At 40.0% G+C, this 24,942-nt stretch overlaps 1 protein-coding gene across 3 annotated transcripts in view; it reads right to left on the bottom strand.

Moving 5' to 3' along the window:
* LOC142664893 (SLAM family member 9-like) overlaps nucleotides 1-24,942 on the bottom strand; it is a 30,451-nt gene continuing 5,509 nt past the window's right edge. The window contains exons 2-10 of one of the 3 annotated variants that reach the window (XM_075844313.1): nucleotides 24,368-24,688; nucleotides 23,786-24,043; nucleotides 22,501-22,605; nucleotides 21,646-21,686; nucleotides 21,165-21,263; nucleotides 14,034-14,123; nucleotides 11,242-11,313; nucleotides 8,723-8,812; nucleotides 1-3,408 (exon numbers count right to left, since the gene is read on the bottom strand). In XM_075844313.1, coding sequence (XP_075700428.1) covers nucleotides 3,397-3,408; nucleotides 8,723-8,812; nucleotides 11,242-11,313; nucleotides 14,034-14,123; nucleotides 21,165-21,263; nucleotides 21,646-21,686; nucleotides 22,501-22,605; nucleotides 23,786-24,043; nucleotides 24,368-24,688 — 1,088 coding nt within the window. In that variant the 3' untranslated portion in view covers nucleotides 1-3,396. Of the gene's footprint in view, nucleotides 3,409-5,722; nucleotides 7,208-8,722; nucleotides 8,813-11,241; nucleotides 11,314-14,033; nucleotides 14,124-21,164; nucleotides 21,264-21,645; nucleotides 21,687-22,500; nucleotides 22,606-23,785; nucleotides 24,044-24,367; nucleotides 24,689-24,942 lie in introns of those variants that run through there. The other 2 variants (XM_075844312.1, XM_075844311.1) reach the window with 2 other exon arrangements.

Here is a 24,942-nt window from a genome sequence, read left to right on the forward strand (position 1 = left end):
TAATGTTCAAAAATGCTCCTCTGAAGGATTTATTACCAAACTCAAACTGTTAAACTGAAATTCAGAAGGGGGTGTAGGCTTGAGGTTAACCAATCAGAGACAATGTAACAGTATTTGTTATTCAGTAAAAAGCATATCATAACGTACATCCCAGATACATCATTATAATTCTTCACACATTATGTTTACAGGTTTCTTATCTCTCTTTTGGACAGGATATTCTCGTGGAGATGGGGGGAGACCTTTCTTCACGCATACTTGCCATCCTCCAATCTCACTCCCTGTCCATCTTCGCATGGGAACCAAGGTCAAAGATAAAACATACGAAATCAACATTACTTGTATTAAAGGAACAATGACTTTCCTATTCACTACAAAAGAACCAAGATGGGAACTCCAGACAAGATGGCTGCTGCATGAAACAAAATCATTTAAACATTATCATCACTTTCACATATTACATATCTTAGTAATTCGGCATCCTGCTTGATAATTCACAATGTAATTTCATACAGAGAATATAAGCAAATAAATCATCCTTCACAAACCTCCCTTTTTCTCATATTAAATTACAGAAATTATATATATTATGATTATGAAACTCAAACAGTATATCAATAGGGCCACAACTAATATGATGCCATCACCAATGTCCGGTTAGGGTATGGGTTCCCACCAGTGTATTGACAAGTCATGTACATCATCGTCCTCTTCTTCTCCTGTCTTCTGCACTTGATACTGCTGATGGATTCACTCAGGTCTTTGGTCCTTACTTTGATCTTTGCTGATGTCATCAGGACTTGGTTTGGTCCTTTTCATCTGTCAGACACCGTCTCTTTTAGTTTACGTCACCGGGCTATACACAACACCTCATGCTGTGAGCCTGGTGTGAGATCCCACGTAGGCGGATTAGTGGGGTGTTATTGTGACCCCACAAACCCTCCGCTCAGCTGTCTTCTTACTTGTCTGGGCGGCTGCTTGGAATTGTGACACTGCCGTCAGTTCATGACAAACGCGTTGTACCGCACCTCAGTAATGGAGTTCATTGTATTAAAAATCTTTTAGTTCATGTTTAATGGCACTTGCTGGGGAACCCCAACCCTTGTCAATTGTTACTAATCTGGTGATAACATCTACGTATTATAAAAGTTGTTCTAAGTACATACAATAACAATGTCAGGCCCTTAAACTAAATCAAACAAACACCTTTTATATAAGAAAAACTTCTCTGTTCCAATGGACAGGGCACCTAGAAGATGTGTAATTATTGGGTACATTTCATATGCACTTGGTGTCACGCTTTCCAGCAGGATTTGTACCTTGATCTGAGCTAATTGCCTGGAACATTTCCAGTTCACCAAAATATACACAGATTCCACATGTTTATCTGACAAATGTCACAAACCAATTTTTCTTACTCTAATTTGTATTGCATGGGGAGGCCTCTCAAGGTCTGTTCTCTTTGTGGGAGGCGGGTATGATAAGGTTGGCACCGGTCTGCCAGGACTGTTCTGTAGGCAAATCAAACAGCTCTAACAGAATTTAGCAGCAACAGCTGTAAAGCCTGGGACATACCAATTAGATCTTACCAAATCGATCCTTGCAGTCTTGGGGCATATGTGAGGTCATACACCATCAATGCAAAAGCCATCAAGAGTGCCTTGGGTCTTACCGGTTCACGTTCCCTTATCCGTCCACATTCTGTTAGAATCTGGTTCTCACGCCTTCCGCTCCCAGTTGGACTCTTCCTGTGGAGAACAAGCTTTTTCATTGTATAAACATTAATTGATCTTAATCAAATAATTAATTTGAAGAAAAACATTAACAAATAACATCTTTACATCAAACGTTCACATTGAGCAATAACTAGAAATGATACATGCAAACTCATTTTTCTTCTTTTTATATATATATATATATATATATATATATATATACACACACACACACACACACACAAACACTGCACAGAATTTTCCTTTCACAATAACAACGACAAAAAACAAATAACTAAAAATGTTTTCTAATGGGAATATTCCACTTCTGTACCTTTTATCTGACGCATGACTCTAATAGTCCAATGCTAAGGCTGGTCCAGAACTTTACATAAAACTTAACTTCAGTATTTAATATTCCCACAACACTTCTTAAATACAATTATTAAACAAACTAACTTTGGAATAACATCTGGAGAACTGCTGATATCTTATTGTACAAACATCAGGTCAATACTTGGGATAACATTGTTCCCCTGTCACTTACACACAAAGTCTGCAGTGGGGAAAATACAGGCCGGGCTTCAGGCCCCCCTGAGAACAGGTCTACACACACGAGCACATTGTCATACACTTCTACCTCGGGTAGTTGTATGTTCTGCAGTCGCTGGGACTGTTAATCTGGCCGGGCTGCACTTTTCACAGGTACCTTTGCTGTTTTACCTATGTCATGCCGTGCGCACATCACGCCGGCTGCTACAAACCTAGTGGTGGCATTATTGTATCCAGGGACAAGCCAATTTACTGATACCTGGCTGCACATACTCTTGTTGTCAGGTCTGTCTTCTCTCGCTCTCTCAATTGGCTTACCCAATGATCCAACAAAGTTCCTACTACCAATGGGCCCATAATTGTGGGCGATGCCAAAAGCGTACCTAGAGTCAGTGTAAATGTCGGCCGTCTTACCTTCTGCCAGGTTACAAGCCTCAGCGAGAACCTCGAGCTCTGCTCCTTGAGATGAACAAGAAGGTGAGAGTGGTTTCTGGGTAATTTACCTTGTGCCTCGTATCCTGTTCTACACATGCTGTATATGATAAAGTATGTCTACATTACAAATTTACATTGGAAACCCATGTCACATATAGATAGAACATTTCAAAAGGGTGGAGTTTTATTGTTCCACATTTATCTGATGATCCAGAACACTTGTAAATCCCACCCACCAGGTCCTGTAAATACCTGATTAATACAAAAACAAACAAAATATGTTACTGAAATCTGCCATAAAATAAACAATATTCAAACATTTTTTTTGTTTTGCCTTCTCCCCATCTAAATCTATAAAGACTCATCTGTGAGTGACGTCACCTCACCTCCTGTGTAAATTGGCTGGAGGGGGATCTGGAACCATCTACACAGAAAAACCTCAAAATATAAGTTACTGTCATACGCATTTAATCTGGGTTACTCCTTGAAGCTCATACACATTTAATCTGGGTTACTCCTTGAAGCTCATACACATTTTGTAGATCTCCTAGAACCAAATTCATTAATTCAAAACAAAATAAAATACAAAACAAAACTACCTGATCAGTCCCTTCAACATTGGGAAATCTTCAACCCTTTCTCAGCCACTGGGATAGGGCAGTGCTTGGCATAGCTCCCTCTGGCTGTGAAGGGGCTATAAAATTGCCTGTAAAAAGGAGAACAAAAAAAAAAACTACCTGATCAGTCCCTTCAACATTCCCTCCTATTTGGACTCTGCGAAAATAATGTAGCAGGGTTCAAAACTACATATCAACATAATGAAATTAAGCACTCTATCGGGGGGGGGGGGCACTAATTTAGCCCCCTGTAATACACAACAGCCTGGAACAAAAAAGATTACTTTCTCCTGACAAAAATACATTTTATCTTTAAAATGACCTGCAACCATTTACCTGTAAAACATCTCACATTTTCAAAAATAACATTTAGGCAGCACTATAGCACGTGCCTCATGTGTGAAAACAAAAACAAGACAAATGTAATTAGTTATTCAATAACACAGAAAATAATATATCTGGTAATATTAATTACTGCAAACCAATAAGCTGTACATAAGAATAGGGAACAGAGGGGGCACATACATCATCAAGACCCCGTGTCTCACAATATCTGTATTTTAATACATTTGAATCAACAGCAAAACATTCCAACATTAAATCTTATCACATTATAACACATTAATCTGCAGTATAGCTTTTATCTTTCTACAAACAGATCCAGCCGGCTGTAATATTTTTCTCGCTTGGTGTAGTTACAGACGACTGCGCTGCGCGAAAATAAAACACGTTGCATAAAAAAAAATGAAAAAAAAGTAGAACAGATTTTAACCCCATACACAAAACACTAAAATTTTTAGACATTACTGCTGTTAAAAATAGGAAACATACAATATAGTTCTGCTTTTATTGTGGCCATTAGTTTCAAACTTCAGACATGTTACATTACACACATCACACAGATGTCACATCACATCACACATGTTACATTACACACATCACACATCACACATGTTACATTACACACATCACAGAGATGTCTCATCTCATCACACATGTTACATTGCACACATCACACATCACACAGATGTCACATCACATTACACATTACACTCCCCCCGTTCTGACCCACGTTAGTCACTGCAATGTACCGGGCTGCTCCGTTTTCTTCACTCTTCCAATGAAAATTTACACCTGTATTTAAATTGTTCTTTCTCACATCATCTTACTTGTAACCACCTGTAATCACCTGCTTTGTCCTTTTAACTTATGCCTTGTCCTGGCCACTCCACTCCCTTTCTCAACTTTCCACAAACCATTGTCTTTATCACATGCAAACATCCTTCTTACGCTGCCAGCCTCTTCAACAATTTTTTTCAGTGTGTTATTTTGCCTTCACATACTTTATAATTAAAGCCCCAGCTCCTTTTGCTCATTCTAATGTTGGCCGGGACCAGTGCCCCAAAGCATCTTTGTCCAACTTCCTCCTGACCCCATGGTCGGAGAGCAGTAGGGTGATTTCCGGTAAATCCCCCACCTCCAGGCAAACAGGCCACGTTTGCCGACAGATATCTCAGACCAGTCTATCTCCTAGACTGTCTTACCAATACGATATCAAAAGTCGTTCCTCCAGACATTCTAGCAGTAGAATCCTCTGATCCCTCACTGGATTGAACATCAAGAACAGACAAAATGCTGCCAATCAACAATTACAAGAGCAAATTCTTCAACACAATCGACATTCATGAACCTCCATTGATTCAAGCAGGAGTTGGTAACACTTCACTTATGCAGAACACTTGCTGCCGGGGGGTGTCTTTCAGTTCATAGAGCCCATGATGTAACATATATCCCAAACTCTTTCCTCTAGCACTTTGCAATGGTTTCACATGCAAATTATATTTGGTAACATATATATGTTATCCTCCCCGCTCAGCCGTTCACTCTGTGGGTTGTAGTTTAGGGGGCTGTTATGTATGTTGGTGATAATTTATTTACGGGCTATGGGTCTGATCCAATACCAATGTTCTTCACTGTAATTACTACTACGACACAGGTGGCACCTGGGATAAGTGTCAGGGTCATTCATTGAATACAGGATGTTATATTACAACGGTATTCAATCCAGCGGTCTGATGTTATACTACTACAGACTTAATTACTTGGATGTTATTTTACATCAAAGTGTATATGCCGGATTATCATGTGCTAGAAATCAGTCTGTACTGATTCCCACCTTATGCCAGTCTGGCAATGCATACAACTGGTTTATAGACCCTTACACACAATATCACTGTCTGGCAATGAGCCAGGAAAATATAAATGATTTTCTAATACAGTATTCAAAGTTTTCCCTGTTGCACTGGGTAATGATATTGAGTGCAAATTCAATATAGACACAATTGCTTCTCCTTGCACTGGATTCTACATTATCAGGACTTAACCATTGAAGCCCCTGTGGTACTACATGATATTACTCACAACTGTCTATGGGTCTGAGCCAATACCAGTCAGTACCTCCCAACTATAATCCCAGACAAACGGGTAACAGAACAACTATTAATCCTCAACAATTTTACACAACTAAATAACAAATAACGCTACAACAAAGCAGCAAGCAGAAGTTTTGTTTTTTCCTCACAGTCCAAACTACAATCTTTGCATTTCAAATACTTCACATGTGAGTTACGACTTCTCTCCACCATGCGCTACGTCACTGCATTCCAAAGGCTTCTCACAATTGTTAACTATGTATTTGCTGGCAAAAATTCTCTCATGTCTTTCATATCAACAGTTTAAGATCACGTACACACCTGCAATCCTTCATCACACAAAAAGCTTCAACATACCTTTTTGGATCCATCTTTCAACCCGTTCTGACTAAGGAGTCTCGTCCATAGAAGTGACGTTCTGACAGCTGGATTCCAAGGCTTACGCAATACATGTGTGAATGGTGTAAGAATAAGCTCCTTACCTACCGCGGTTTTTTTGTAATTCACAGATGCAAAGCCAGACCTCTCCAGTGACAGCTTATCAGACGTGCAATCTTCCCGGGTTTAATCGGCACCATTACTGTCGTGGAAATCCATCGCTCAAAATATATTAGACTGAAATTTATACGAGTCCCAACAGACTCTCAAGGCCAGACTCCATTAGTCAGTATCCTAATTAGGATATTTCACCGATATATATCGAGAGAGGAGAAGAAAACACACAGACGCTGCTGATAATGTTCAAAATGCTCCTCTGAAGGATTTATTACCAAACTCAAACTGTTAAACTGAAATTCAGAAGGGGTGTAGGCTTGAGGTTAACCAATCAGAGACAATGTAACAGTATTTGTTATTCAGTAAAAAGCATATCATAACGTACATCCCAGATACATCATTATAATTCTTCACACATTATGTTTACAGGTTTCTTATCTCTCTTTTGGACAGAATATTCTCGTGGAGATGGGGGGAGACCTTTCTTCACGCATACTTGCCATCCTCCCATCTCACTCCCATCTCACTCCCTGTCCATCTTCGCATGGGAACCAAGGTCAAAGATAAAACATACGAAATCAACATTACTTGTATTAAAGGAACAATGACTTTCCTATTCACTACAAAAGAACCAAGATGGGAACTCCAGACAAGATGGCTGCTGCACGAAACTAAACCATTTAAACATTATCATCACTTTCACATATTACATATCTTAGTAATTCGGCATCCTGCTTGATAATTCACAATGTAATTTCATACAGAGAATATAAGCAAATAAATCATCCTTCACAGGCACATGAACCCCAAATATTTGTTGTTGGAGTTTTTCGGACCTGGGTCAATCACTCAGCCCTGATGATTTATTTCTTGTGGGCAAGATCCCCAGGAAGGTTTACACGTCTTAGAGAAAGTTGGTGTCCATGGATCGGTGCAGAACGGCTGAGGGCAAGGGGAAGACCTTTTAGGAATATAAGGGAGACATGCCTTCAAGGACCTGTGAGATGTATTGTTCTTTTATAAAGTAATTTATGGTTATTTATGATGACTACCATGTTGTAATTCTTATATTTTTTGGTTAATAAAGATGGCTGCTGTGGCCTTTTACCAAAAATAAGTTGTCGGTGTCTTTTATGATAGGTAAGGTGGTAGGGCTACATCAGCTCTAGCTTATCTGCTATCCCATAGTCATGTTAAATGTTCTTGAATTTTCTTGTGGTCTCGAGTGTATCTTTTTGTACATATTTTTCACTACCCGTTATCTATTCTTAGTAATGTCAACAAAACACGTGTTTCCTGACCACAAAAAAAAAAAGCCTTAGAGAGAAAAAGTTGTTAAAGGAAAATGTATTTCACAACTACTTTCTGGGCAAGGCTTAACATGCAATCTGAAGGGTCACACATTTATGCAAAAAATACAGTAAATGACGGTAAATGAAAACATTTTAGTTGCTTCCTCTTGCGTTTGGACCAAAAAACAGAAGAAGTAGTTAAAATAGAGCAGAGAGCTCTCAGGATTATCAGTATAATGTGCAGAGAGAATGCAGGGGGCGGGTAGAACAGGAAGTCTGTGAGGTGAAGCTTCAACCAATAGCTGCAGAGCAGGAAGTGATGTCAGAGAAGGGTCCCCTTCTCTTGTATCGCCCAGTTTCATGCAGTGGTAGTTGTTATTGCCTGTGGTGTTAAAGCCTATAGTGTACACAGCACCTTAGAAACTTGCATTTGGGCAACCAGAGTGAAAGAAGAAGCGGCCCCGGTATATTACATGATCCTATAACGTCTATTTTACGCATGATAAAAAAATTTATGGAAGTTTCTTTTAAGTGATGTGGAATGATGTTCTATTGGACAGTAATAAACTCACCTTGATGCAATGCTAACCTGTGTTTGACTCGGATTGACTGACTTAGTTTCTCTGTACCCCACTGTACCCCATGTTGATTGTTATTTTATATGTTTGCCAGCCACGCCCAGTGTTTCTGACTATGTATAGTTTACATGCCCTTGTACTTTTCTTTGGCTGCTTACTAAACTTTTTTGAGCCTATGTATCTGCTTTTGCCTTTTGCACTCTGTCAATATAGTTCTTATCCTGCTAGATCACTGCTACACCCTCTATTACTCCTGTAACCCTCCCTACCCTAGTTTCATGACTTCTGGACAATCAACCTTCACAGAAGCCCTGGGGCCAAGAGAGTACCAGGACCGCAAGTAATGTCGTCAAAGGAAACAATGGTACAAGATAATGACACTTGGGGTATAGGATAACGACACTTGGGGTATAGGATAATGACACTTGGGGTACATGATATTGACACTTGCAGTATAGGATAATGACACTTGGGGTACAGAATAATGACACTTGCGGTACAGGATAATGACACTTGGGGTACAGGATAATGACACTTGGGGTACAGGATAATGACACCATGACTGAATGTTACTGCAGTGCTCAGACGGTTGTACATGTGACGTACCTTGAGATTGTTGGGTAAGTTGACTTTACTGTACACGGAGTCTATTTCTTTCTCCTCTTTCCCGGCCGACTTCTTTTGAGAATTTTTCTTCTGACATAATAAGAAATGTTTGTTAATATTCCCGTCATGTGTCCGGTGATCACTTATATAAATTATATCTTGTACTTATATTTACTATTTTGCACTGACATTTTGTGTCATCCAGCAGTAACAGCTCGTGGATTGTTTGGTTATAGCGTATGTACATATTAAGGTGGTATTACAAGGCCCGCCATGTGCCGTGTAAAGGAGCGCAGATCAGCTCGTTGATTGGTGCCCATTTGCTCCTTTCACGAGGATCTTTGTATGGGGACGAGTCATTGTTACTATGATCGCTCATCCCCATACATTATTATCACGTCTCCAGCGCCTCTCCTTGTTTACACACCAAGATGCTGCCGACAATGATAATAGTTTGGGCATTTGAAACGATGCAATCAGCCAATGAATGAGCGTTTTCTCGTTCATCGGCTGACATTGATCGTTGCCCTGTTCACACAGGGCAAGTATCAGAAATGAGCATTTTGCGAACACTCATTTGCCCAAAAATTGGCCGATGTAAAATAGTCATAACCCGCAATGCCGGAGAACCCTTACGAATACAATGCAAAATTATGATATGAAACCTCTTACTACCATGTCAGGAGGATCCCATAATTTGAACGTAGATAGATAGATAGATAGATAGATAGATAGATAGATAGATAGATAGATAGATAGATAGATAGATAGATAGATAGATAGATAGATATGTGATAGATAGAGAGATAGATAGATAGATAGATAGATAGATAGATAGATAGATAGATAGATAGATAGATAGATAGATAGATAGATAGATAGATAGATAGATAGATATGTGATAGAGAAATAGATTATAGATAGATAGATAGATAGATAGATAGATAGATAGATAGATAGATAGATAGATATGAGATAGATAGATAGATAGATAGATAGATAGATAGATAGATAGATAGATAGATAGATAGATAGATAGATAGATAGATAGATAGATAGATATGAGATAGATAGATATGAGATAGATAGATAGATAGATAGATAGATAGATAGATAGATAGATAGATAGATAGATAGATAGATAGATAGATAGATAGATAGATAGATAGATATGAGATAGATAGATAGATAGATAGATAGATAGATAGATAGATAGATAGATAGATAGATAGATAGGAGATAGATAGATAGATAGATAGATAGATAGATAGATAGATAGATAGATAGATAGATAGATATGTGATAGATAGAGAGATAGATAGATAGATAGATAGATAGATAGATAGATAGATAGATAGATAGATAGATAGATAGATAGATAGATATGTGATAGAGAGATAGATAGATAGATAGATAGATAGATAGATAGATAGATAGATAGATAGATAGATAGATAGATATGAGATAGATAGATAGATAGATAGATAGATAGATAGATAGATAGATAGATAGATAGATAGATAGATAGATATGAGATAGATAGATAGATAGATAGATAGATAGATAGATAGATAGATAGATAGATAGATAGATAGATAGATAGATAGATAGATATGAGATAGATAGATAGATAGATAGATAGATAGGAGATAGATAGATAGATAGATAGATAGATAGATAGATAGATAGATAGATAGATAGATAGATAGATAGATAGATAGATAGATATGTGATAGATAGATATGTGATAGATAGATAGATAGATAGATAGATAGATAGATAGATAGATAGATAGATAGATAGATAGATAGATAGATAGATAGATAGATAGATAGATATGAGATAGATAGATATGAGATAGATAGATAGATAGATAGATAGATAGATAGATAGATAGATAGATAGATAGATAGATAGATAGATAGATAGATATGAGATAGATAGATAGATATGAGATAGATAGATAGATAGATAGATAGATAGATAGATAGATAGATAGATAGATAGATAGATAGATAGATAGATAGATAGATAGATATGAGATAGATAGATAGATAGATAGATAGATAGATAGATAGATAGATAGATAGATAGATAGATAGATAGATAGATAGATAGATAGATAGATAGATAGATAGATAGATAGATATGAGATAGATAGATAGATAGATAGATAGATATGAGATAGATTGATAGATAGATAGATAGATAGATAGATAGATAGATAGATAGATAGATAGATAGATAGATAGATAGATAGATAGATAGATAGATAGATAGATAGATATGAGATAGATAGATAGATAGATAGATAGATAGATAGATAGATAGATAGATAGATAGATAGATAGATAGATATGAGATAGATAGATATGAGATAGATAGATAGATAGATAGATAGATAGATAGATAGATAGATAGATAGATAGATAGATAGATAGATAGATAGATAGATGCATCCAGTCCAGTGAATATCTCAGGCTCATTACATGGATGATCGGTGTTATTTCTTTACATACCATGTCATCTGTAACGTTACATTGGTCACCAGCTCCTGCAGACTGGACATACTTTCCATTTTGTTGACTTTCCTACATTCCAGAATAGAAAGTGATGCACCTTATAAAATACTTTTTGGGCTTGTAGATTATAAGGTACAATTCAGATCATAAAAATCCCTCCAAAAAGCTTTTTGATTGATTTGGGAACATAACTTATATGTGACTTATAAAAGAAAAAAGATACACTAGATGACAGGATAATGACACTGGCACTTGGGGTACAGGATAATGACACTGACACTTGGGGTACAGGACAATCATGCACTGACAATTGGGGTACAGGATAATGATACACTGACACTTGGGGTACGGGATAATGATGCACTGACACTTGGGGTACAGGATAATGATACACTGACACTTGGGGTGCAGGATAATGATACACTGACACTTGATGTACAGGATAATGACACACTGACACTTGGGGTACAGCATACTTATACACTGACACTTGGTGCCTTATATATGTAATGAGCTTGATTCTGGTGCTGTTAATATGTCAGAGTTATTATATTTAGGGGTACAGATCGTGTCATCTGTAATCTTCGTTTACAGGTGCGGAAATGTTTGAACAGTGAGAAGCTGAAGACATCTATGCGGCAAATTACAGAAATGGGCCGTGGCCGGGAGAAGTCGCCATGAGGTCTGGACCGGATTGAGTAGAAAAGAGAAAAAGTATGGCTCCAACCTAAGAAGATGTCACCTGTGAGTCACTCAATGTAAATGTTTATTCTGCCTCTTATCAGTACTGTAGTCACTACAGTATGATCTGCTGTGAGGTGATGGGTGGTATGATTGTTTTTTGTGAAACAGCAACTCCCAGCATATCCTTTCCATGCATTATATATGTACTGAGCTTGGTTATGGTGCTTTAAATATGTCAGAGCTTGATTCTGGTGCTGTATTAATGTACTGAGCATTGTTCTGGTGCTGTATATATGTACTGCGCTTGGTTTTGGGGTTTGTTTATGTACTGAGCTTGGTTCTAGTGCTATATATATGTGCTGAGCTTTGTTCTGGTGCAGTATATATGCACTGAGCTTGATTCTGGTGTTATATATATATATATATGTGCTGAGCTTGCTTCTGGTGCTGTATTTATGTGCTGAACCTGGTTCTGGTGCTGTATATATATGTACTGAGCCTTGTTCTGGTGCTGTATATATGTACTGAGCTTTGTTCTGGTGCTGTATATATATACATACTGAGTTTGGTTCTAGTGCTGTATATATGTACTGATCTTGGTTCTGGCATTATATATATGTACTGAGTTTTGTTCTGGTGCTGTATTTATGTGCTGACCTTTGTTCTGGTGCTGTATATATTTACTGAGCTTTGTTCTGGTGCTGTATATATGTACTGAGTTTTGTTCTAGTGCTGTATATATATGTACTGAGCTTTGTTCTGGTGCTGTATATATGTACTGATCTTGGTTCTGGCATTATATATATGTACTGAGTTTGTTCTGGTGCTGTATTTATGTGCTGACCTTTGTTCTGGTGCTGTATATATTTACTGAGCTTTGTTCTGGTGCTGTATATATGTACTGAGTTTTGTTCTAGTGCTGTATATATATGTACTGAGCTTTGTTCTGGTGCTGTATATATATACATACTGAGTTTTGTTCTGGTGCTGTATATATGTACTGATCTTGGTTCTGGCGTTATATATATGTACTGAGTTTTGTTCTGGTGCTGTATTTATGTACTGAGCTTCGTTCTGGTACTGTATATATGCACTGAGCTTTGTTCTAGTGCTGTATATACACTACCGTTCAAAAGTTTAGGGTCACTTAGAAATTTCCTTATTTTTGCAAGAAAAGCACAGTTTTTTTTAATGAAGATAACATTAAATTAATCAGAAATACACTGTATACATTGTTAATGTGGTAAATGACTATTCTAGCTGCAAACGTCCGGTTTTTAATGCAATATCTACATAGGTGTATAGAGGCCCATTTCCAGCAACCATCACTCCAGTGTTCTAATGGTACATTATGTTTGCTAACTGTGTTAGAAGGCTAATGGATGATTAGAAAACACTTGCAAACCCTTGTGCAATTATGTTAGCACCGCTGTAAACAGTTTTGCTGTTTAGAGGAGCTATAAAACTGACCTTCCTTTGAGCTAGTTGAGAATCTGGAGCATTACATTTGTGGGTTCGATTAAACTCTCAAAATGGCTAGAAAAAGAGAGCTTTCATGTGAAACTCGACAGTCTATTCTTGTTCTTAGAAATGAAGGCTATTCCATGCGAGAAATTTCCAAGAAACTGAAGATTTCCTACAACGGTGTGTACTACTCCCTTCAGAGGACAGCACACACAGGCTCTAACCAGAGTACAAAGAGAAGTGGAAGGCCCCGCTGCACAACTGAGCAACAAGACAAGTACATTAGAGTCTCTAGTTTGAGAAATAGATGCCTCACAGGTCCTCAACTGGCAGCTTCATTAAATAGTACCCGCAAAACGCCAGTGTCAACGTCTACAGTGAAGAGGCGACTCCGGGATGCTGGCCTTCAGGGCAGAGTGGCAAAGAAAAAGCCATCTCTGAGACTGGCTATATCTGACACTTGGGGTATAGGATAATGACACTTGGTGTACGGGATAATGACACTTGGTGTACAGGATAATGACACTTGGGGTACAGGATAATGACACTTGGGGTACAGGATAATGACACTTGGGGTACAGGATAATGACCCCATAACTGAATATTACTGCAGTGCTCAGACGGTTGTACATGTGACGTACCTTGGGATTGTTGGGTAAGTTGACTTTACTGTACACGGAGTCTATTTCTTTCGCCTGTTTCCCGGCCGACTTCTTTTGAGAATTTTTTTTCTGACATAACAAGAAATGTTTGTTAATATTACCGTCATGTGTCCGGTGATCACTTATATAAATTATATCTTGTACTTATATTTAATATTTTGCAATGACATTTGTGATCCAGCAGTAACAGCACGTGGATTGTTTGGTTATACAGGAGTATATTCACCGTAGGCTCAGTTCACACTACCGTCAATAGTTCCATCATATTTGAAGGGAAGAATGGTGCAGCATTTAGCTATATTTTTCCGGGCAAAACAACAGACATAACAACAGAAACACCAACGGAATATAGCCAATCACCACTACTTGTACTATCTCCGCAGGACTATCACCACTACTTGTACTATCTCCACAGGACTATCACCACTACTTGTACTATCTCCACAGGACTTTTACCACTAATTGTACTATCTCCGCAGTACTATCACCACTACTTGTACTATGTCTACAGGACTATCACCACTACTTGTACTATCTCCGCAGGACTATCACCACTACTTGTACTATCTCCACAGGACTATCACCACTACTTGTACTATCTCCACAGGACTTTTACCACTAATTGTACTATCTCCGCAGTACTATCACCACTACTTGTACTATCTCTACAGGACTATCACCACTACTTGTACTATCTCCGCAGGACTATCACCACTACTTGTACTATCTTCACAGGACTATCACCACTACTTGTACTATCTCCACAGGATTATCACCACTACTTGTACTATCTCCGCAGGACTATCATCACTACTTGTACTATCTCCGCAGGACTATCATCACTACTTGTACTATCTCTGCAGGACTATCATCACTAATTGTACTATCTCCACAGGACTATCACCACTACTTGTACTATCTCCGCAGGACTATCACCACTACTTGTACTATCTCCGCAGGACTATCATCACTACTTGTACTATCTCTGCAGGACTATCATCACTACTTGTACTATCTCCACAGGACTATCACCACTACTTGTACTATCTCCACAGGACTATCACCACTACTTGTACTATCTCCACAGGACTAGCACCACTACTTGCACTATCTCCGCAGGACTAGCACCACTACTTGTACTATCTCCGCAGGACTATCACCACTAGTTGTACTATCTCCACAGGACTATCACCACTACTTGTACTATCTCCACAGGACTATCACCACTACTTGTACTATCTCCACAGGACTATCACCACTACTTGTACTATCTCCGCAGGACTATCACCACTACTTGTACTATCTCCACAGGACTATCACCACTACATGTACTATCTCCACAGGACTATCACCACTACTTGTACTATCTCCACAGGTCTATCACCACTACTTGCACTATCTCCGCAGGACTAGCACCACTACTTGCACTATCTCTGCAGGACTAGCACCACTACTTGTACTATCTCCGCAGGACTATCACCACTACTTGTACTATCTCCACAGGACTTTCACCACTACTTGTACTATCTCCACAGGACTTTCACCACTACTTGTACTATCTCCACAGGACTATCAGCACTACTTGTACTATCTCCACAGGACTATCACCACTACTTGTGCTATCTCCACAGGACTATCACCACTACTTGTACTATCTCCACAGGACTATCACCACTACTTGTACTATCTCCGCAGGACTATCACCACTACTTGTACTATCTCTACAGGACTATCACCACTACTTGTACTATCTCCGCAGGACTATCAGCACTACTTGTACTATCTCCACAGGACTATCACCACTACTTGTACTATCTCCACAGGACTATCACCACTACTTGCACTATCTTTACAGGACTATCACCACTACTTGTACTATCTCTACAGGACTATCACCACTACTTGTACTATCTCCGCAGGACTATCACCACTACTTGTACTATCTCCACAGGACTATCACCACTACTTGCACTATCTTTACAGGACTATCACCACTACTTGTACTATCTCCGCAGGACTATCACCACTACTTGTACTATCTCCACAGGACTATCACCACTACTTGCACTATCTTTACAGGACTATCACCACTACTTGTACTATCTCCGCAGGACTATCACCACTACTTGCACTATCTCCGCAGGACTAGCACCACTACTTGTACTATCTCCGCAGGACTATCACCACTACTTGTACTATCTCCACAGGACTATCACCACTACTTGTACTATCTCCACAGGACTATCACCCCTACTTGTACTATCTCCACAGGACTATCACCACTACTTGTACTATCTCCACAGGACTATCACCACTACTTGTACTATCTCCACAGGACTATCACCACTACTTGTACTATCTCCACAGGACTATCACCACTACTTGTACTATCTTTACAGGACTATCACCACTACTTGTACTATCTCCACAAGACTATCACCACTACTTGTACTATCTCCACAGGACTATCACCACTACTTGCACTATCTCTGCAGGACTAGCACCACTACTTGTACTATCTCCGCAGGACTATCACCACTACTTGTACTATCTCCACAGGACTATCACCACTATTTGTACTATCTCCGCAGGACTATCACCACTACTTGTACTATCTCCACAGGACTTTCACCACTACTTGTACTATCTCCGCAGGACTATCACCACTACTTGTACTATCTCCACAGGACTATCACCACTACTTGTACTATCTCCACAGGACTATCACCACTACTTGTACTATCTTTACAGGACTATCACCACTACTTGTACTATCTCCACAGGACTATCACCACTACTTGCACTATCTCCACAGGACTATCACCACTATTTGTACTATCTCCACAAGACTATCACCACTACTTGTACTATCTCCACAGGACTATCACCACTACTTGCACTATCTCCACAGGACTAGCACCACTACTTGTACTATCTCCGCAGGACTATCACCACTACTTGTACTATCTCCACAGGACTATCACCACTATTTGTACTATCTCCACACGACTTTCACCACTACTTGTACTATCTCCCCAGGACTATCACCACTACTTGTACTATCTCCACCGGACTATCACCACTACTTGTACTATCTCCGCAGGACTATCACCACTACTTGTACTATCTCTGCAGGACTATCACCACTATTTGTACTATCTCCAGAGGACTATCACAACTATTTGCACTATCTCCACAAGACTATCACCACTACTTGTACTATCTCCACAGGACTATCACCACTATTTGTACTATCTCCACAAGACTATCACCACTACTTGTACTATCTCCACAGGACTATCACCACTACTTGCACTATCTCCGCAGGACTAGCACCACTACTTGTACTATCTCCGCAGGACTATCACCACTATTTGTACTATCTCCACAGGACTATCACCACTATTTGTACTATCTCCGCAGGACTATCACCACTACTTGTACTATCTCCACAGGACTTTCACCACTACTTGTACTATCTCCGCAGGACTATCACCACTACTTGTACTATCTCCACAGGACTTTCACCACTACTTGTACTATCTCCGCAGGACTATCACCACTACTTGTACTATCTCCACAGGACTATCACCACTACTTGTACTATCTCCACAGGACTATCACCACTACTTGTACTATCTTTACAGGACTATCACCACTACTTGTACTATCTCCACAGGACTATCATCACTACTTGTACTATCTCCACAGGACTATCACCACTATTTGTACTATCTCCACAAGACTATCACCACTACTTGTACTATCTCCACAGGACTATCACCACTACTTGCACTATCTCCGCAGGACTAGCACCACTACTTGTACTATCTCCGCAGGACTATTACCACTACTTGTACTATCTCCACAGGACTATCACCACTATTTGTACTATCTCCGCAGGACTATCACCACTACTTGTACTATCTCCACAGGACTTTCACCACTACTTGTACTATCTCCGCAGGACTATCACCACTACTTGTACTATCTCCGCAGGACTATCAGCACTACTTGTACTATCTCCACAGGACTATCACCACTACTTGTACTATCTCCACAGGACTATCACCACTACTTGCACTATCTTTACAGGACTATCACCACTACTTGTACTATCTCCGCAGGACTATCACCACTACTTGCACTATCTCTGCAGGACTAGCACCACTACTTGTACTATCTCCGCAGGACTATCACCACTACTTGTACTATCTCCACAGGACTATCACCACTACTTGTACTATCTCCACAGGACTATCACCCCTACTTGTACTATCTCCACAGGACTATCACCACTACTTGTACTATCTCCACAGGACTATCACCACTACTTGTACTATCTCCACAGGACTATCACCACTACTTGTACTATCTCCACAGGACTATCACCACTACTTGTACTATCTTTACAGGACTATCACCACTACTTGTACCATCTCCACAAGACTATCACCACTACTTGTACTATCTCCACAGGACTATCACCACTACTTGCACTATCTCTGCAGGACTAGCACCACTACTTGTACTATCTCCGCAGGACTATCACCACTACTTGTACTATCTCCACAGGACTATCACCACTATTTGTACTATCTCCGCAGGACTATCACCACTACTTGTACTATCTCCACAGGACTTTCACCACTACTTGTACTATCTCCGCAGGACTATCACCACTACTTGTACTATCTCCACAGGACTATCACCACTACTTGTACTATCTCCACAGGACTATCACCACTACTTGTACTATCTTTACAGGACTATCACCACTACTTGTACTATCTCCACAGGACTATCATCACTACTTGTACTATCTCCACAGGACTATCACCACTATTTGTACTATCTCCACAAGACTATCACCACTACTTGTACTATCTCCACAGGACTATCACCACTACTTGCACTATCTCCGCAGGACTAGCACCACTACTTGTACTATCTCCACAGGACTATCACCACTACTTGTACTATCTCCACAGGACTATCACCACTACTTGTACTATCTTTACAGGACTATCACCACTACTTGTACCATCTCCACAAGACTATCACCACTACTTGTACTATCTCCACAGGACTATCACCACTACTTGCACTATCTCTGCAGGACTAGCACCACTACTTGTACTATCTCCGCAGGACTATCACCACTACTTGTACTATCTCCACAGGACTATCACCACTATTTGTACTATCTCCGCAGGACTATCACCACTACTTGTACTATCTCCACAGGACTTTCACCACTACTTGTACTATCTCCGCAGGACTATCACCACTACTTGTACTATCTCCACAGGACTATCACCACTACTTGTACTATCTCCACAGGACTATCACCACTACTTGTACTATCTTTACAGGACTATCACCACTACTTGTACTATCTCCACAGGACTATCATCACTACTTGTACTATCTCCACAGGACTATCACCACTATTTGTACTATCTCCACAAGACTATCACCACTACTTGTACTATCTCCACAGGACTATCACCACTACTTGCACTATCTCCGCAGGACTAGCACCACTACTTGTACTATCTCCGCAGGACTATCACCACTACTTGTACTATCTCCACAGGACTATCACCACTATTTGTACTATCTCCGCAGGACTATCACCACTACTTGTACTATCTCCACAGGACTTTCACCACTATTTGTACTATCTCCACACGACTTTCACCACTACTTGTACTATCTCCCCAGGACTATCACCACTACTTGTACTATCTCCACCGGACTATCACCACTACTTGTACTATCTCCGCAGGACTATCACCACTACTTGTACTATCTCTGCAGGACTATCACCACTATTTGTACTATCTCCACAAGACTATCACCACTACTTGTACTATCTCCACAGGACTATCACCACTATTTGTACTATCTCCACAAGACTATCACCACTACTTGTACTATCTCCACAGGACTATCACCACTACTTGCACTATCTCCGCAGGACTAGCACCACTACTTGTACTATCTCCGCAGGACTATCACCACTATTTGTACTATCTCCACAGGACTATCACCACTATTTGTACTATCTCCGCAGGACTATCACCACTACTTGTACTATCTCCACAGGACTTTCACCACTACTTGTACTATCTCCGCAGGACTATCACCACTACTTGTACTATCTCCACAGGACTTTCACCACTACTTGTACTATCTCCGCAGGACTATCACCACTACTTGTACTATCTCCACAGGACTATCACCACTACTTGTACTATCTCCACAGGACTATCACCACTACTTGTACTATCTTTACAGGACTATCACCACTACTTGTACTATCTCCACAGGACTATCATCACTACTTGTACTATCTCCACAGGACTATCACCACTATTTGTACTATCTCCACAAGACTATCACCACTACTTGTACTATCTCCACAGGACTATCACCACTACTTGCACTATCTCCGCAGGACTAGCACCACTACTTGTACTATCTCCACAGGACTATCACCACTACTTGCACTATCTCCGCAGGACTAGCACCACTACTTGTACTATCTCCGCAGGACTATCACCACTACTTGTACTATCTCCACAGGACTATCACCACTATTTGTACTATCTCCGCAGGACTATCACCACTACTTGTACTATCTCCACAGGACTTTCACCACTATTTGTACTATCTCCACACGACTTTCACCACTACTTGTACTATCTCCCCAGGACTATCACCACTACTTGTACTATCTCCACAGGACTATCACCACTACTTGTACTATCTCCGCAGGACTATCACCACTACTTGTACTATCTCTGCAGGACTATCACCACTATTTGTACTATCTCCAGAGGACTATCACCACTATTTGCACTATCTCCACACGACTTTCACCACTACTTGTACTATCTCCCCAGGACTATCACCACTACTTGTACTATCTCCACAGGACTATCACCACTACTTGTACTATCTCCACAGGACTATCACCACTACTTGTACTATCTCCACAGGACTATCACCACTACTTGTACTATCTCCACAGGACTATCACCACTACTTGTACTATCTCCGCAGGACTTTCACCACCATTTGTGAAGTCATATTGTTACATACCTTGGTGTGCTGGACCGTGCTGTACACTGTTTTATGTTCTTGAATTTCTCTTTGACTCTCACAATAGGAATTTTCCCCTTGAGTTTGAGTGGTTCCCACCTGTATTATTAACATTTATGATTAAGAAATGAATGGGATATTCTCTGGTATCCCTCATGTTAACGCTCCACATCCTCCACATAACAGTATCCTAGCTGCAAAGCATCATGGGTGAGGTAACTGGAATGTAATTATATACAGCATCATAGTATACGGGGTACAAACCTCATATCTACATTGTGAAGAGTCTACAGCAGAATATATATAAAAGTAATAGACTAAACACGGCACATAGCGGATCATCCTCATGTAAATGCAATAAAATAGACCTAGAAAGCATCATAAATACAGAAAAATATCCAAGACACAAAGAATTTATAATTCTACACAACTCAAAATGTTCTACAAATTATTAATTACTGAATAGATAAAGATTTATAACCTCAGCGTACGCTGTAGCAATCTCTTGTTTTTGTCTTCTTCCTAAAATAAAGTCCAAAAGAATAATTTACATTTATTCAGGTAACCGGACAATGACACTGACACTTGGGGTGCAGGATAATGATACACTGACACTTGGGGTACAGAATAATGACACTGACACTTGGGGTACAGTATAATGACACTGACACTTGGGGTACAGGAAATTATACACTGACACTTAGGGTACAGGATAATAATACACTGACACTTGGGATACAGGATAATGACACACTGAGACTTGGGGTACAGGATAATTACACTGACACTTGGGATACAGGATAATGACACTGACACTTGTGGCACAGGATAATGACACTGACAATTGGGGTAAAGGATAATGACACACTGACACTTGGGGTACAGGATAATGACACACTCACACTTGGGGTACAGGATAATGACACTTGGGGTACAGGATAATGACACTGACACTTGGGGTACAGGATAATGATACACTGACACTTAGGGTACAGGATAATGATACACTGACACTTGGGGTACAGGATAATGACACTGAAACGGGGTACAGGATAATGACACTGACACTTTGGGTACAGGATAATGATACACTGACACTTGGAGTACAGGATAATGACACTGACACTTGGGGTACAGGATAATGACACTGACACTTGGGGTACAGGATAATGACACTGACACTTGGAGTACAGGATAATGACACTGACACTTGGGGTAAAGGATAATGACACTGACACTTGGGGTACAGGATAATGACACTGACACTTGGGGTACAGGATAATGACACTGACACTTAGACATTGAAGGTCTCGTCTTGTATTGTACTATTACTTACTTTTGTTCCTCATTATGTAAAGTGGAAAAATTATAAAAATGACGAGAATGAGTCCAACAAAGCAAGCTATATATGAGCGACCGCTTGCAGCTGCTACCTCGCTATCTGGCAGGAAGAACATGGACAATAAATAATTTGTTAGTTTATTTGTTATTTGTTTAATTACAGACAATGTGCAAAATGACCAACCAAAATGTTTATTGCTCACACGTATCAAAAGTATAAATTGAAACTGCTTTGCAAAAATTCCTAATTATAAATGTGTATTGTGCTTCTGTCAGACCTATTTCGTTTCCATGGTTACAGACTACAAGCAAACCATGTGTAGTCAGATCCTGCAGTCACACTCTCTTCCATCTATTTATATTCTACTTCCTGCTTCTGCATTCCAAAATATTTCAGCCAAACAGACAATTGTCCGAAAACCATGTTTTAGTAGTTCGAACCCTCCACCCTTGGAAGTTTGGGGAAGATCTTTCCTGTTCCAACATAACACACCCTGGCAGAAAGCGAGATCCCTAAAATTATTTTCTGAGTTTGGACGGGTAAACATGACCATCCATTCAGGAGGAACTGTCACCCAACGCCAAGTTCTGACCTCACTAAGGCTCCTGTTGGCAAATGAGTGTTAATCCTTGTAATCCAAAGCCTTTCTAGAAGATCAAAGGGAAAGAGGTGACCAACACCATATTGATGCCCATCATCTTGAGATGTACAACCAAAGGCATTATCTAGATGTTCCTGGGGCAACTTCTTGGTTTTCATGACCTTCTCCACCTCCCACTAATCGAAACCTTTCTTCATTTCTTCATGAGGTTATGATGGGGATAGGGGTAGTTTTTGTAGCCCTGCCCTTGCCTTGTGTCTATTTATGTGTTGAGGAAAGGCAACCAATATGGTCTATAAGAGTAGACAAACTCTAGATTCTGACCAAAACCTCTAGAACTTGATGGTTAAGTGTCTCCTTTCAGCCTAAGTAACTAGAGAGATATTACATTGAGGATTCAAGACCGGGGAAGACTCGACTCTAGTCAATGGGGAGGGGAGGGGAGCTGCTAAACTTGGTAGGACAATGTTTGAGCGTAAAACAGTCACCTAGTTCTTCGAGTTTTCCGTGTTTGTGCCTAATGATTAGTCAATATCTCTTAAAATGTCAGTGACTTGTGAACCCCCTATCTCAGCCTCCAAGGCACTTTTCTCACCTCCACTTCTATACTCCAGTGTTCAACAAGTGCATGTAGAAGTGAAGTTTTATTTTTCTCCTTGTAGACTAAGGGTGAATTACCTGTCTGGCAGTATTTCCCGGGGATCACAGTTTCGGAGACGTTACTGACAGGGTTACGTGCGGTACAGATATAGGTGAAGTTCACACCACTCGGAGGTATATACAGGACACCTTGGGTCACATTGATATCACTGCTGTTTAGATTACTCCATGTTACAGTCACATCACGTTTGTCCATGGTGCACGACAACCCCAGTGAGCAAGTGTCGTTCCTGGTGATGCTGTGGTTGATCTTGATGTCTTGAGAAGATAATCTTTCTGTGTAAGAAACATCGAAACCAAGGTTTATAGGTGGAGATGGAAAAACATTGAGATACATTCATTTAAATAAAAGTCTAATTTTACCAAAATTTCCTTTCATCAAAAATTTTGCTAAATGTGCTCAATGTTTCAAATGGCAAGAACTTTTTTTTTTTACATTTAGGACAAGAAAAAAAAAGTGTGAAAGTCACACCAAAAAGGGTTGGGCTAGAATGGCCAAGTTGTGAACCCTCCATGTCCCCAAAGATTGGAGCTGGAAAGCCCCTGTTCTTTATTGTTGACCCCCTCATGGAGTTATATATGACCGCGCAATAGACTTACCATATACAGTGAGATTAAACTGTACACAGATCTTATCTTCTTCTTTTCGTATATCTGCTTTATAGATCTTCTGATCTTGTGGTGATAAGTTACGGAGGTGTAAGGATCCGTCAGCTTCACTTCTCACTCTTCCCTTATATTGTTTTATCACTTTCTTTTCATCAATAGATCCTCCAGGTTCAGTTGTAGCAAGAACGTCTCCTTCTGGTAACAGAATCCAGTAGATAAATGTGATCCCCGTCTGATGGACGCGTAGAATGACTTCTCCTCCTTCAGCACCAGACACATTTTCCGGTCTACACGACTCACCACAGACGACACCTGATACAAAGTAATTCTACCGGATTAATAGTTGGATTGTAAGTATGTTATATGTTATTACAAGGCTACTGTGTGGCCATTTATATGTTTCTCACCGGGTCCATGCTGGCTGGGTGCAGTAGTGCACCATCTAGCTGACAGTATTAGGACCTGCCCCTGAGCAGCCTGATAAATGGGCATTTCTGATTGGTTAAAAATGTAAAGTGATAGGACAGGAAGCAGAAGCTGAGGAGAGAGGAAGCAGCAGATGAGGA

The sequence above is a fragment of the Rhinoderma darwinii genome, chromosome 12 (assembly GCF_050947455.1).
Source record: "Rhinoderma darwinii isolate aRhiDar2 chromosome 12, aRhiDar2.hap1, whole genome shotgun sequence".
Classification (NCBI taxonomy): Eukaryota; Metazoa; Chordata; class Amphibia; order Anura; family Rhinodermatidae; genus Rhinoderma; species Rhinoderma darwinii.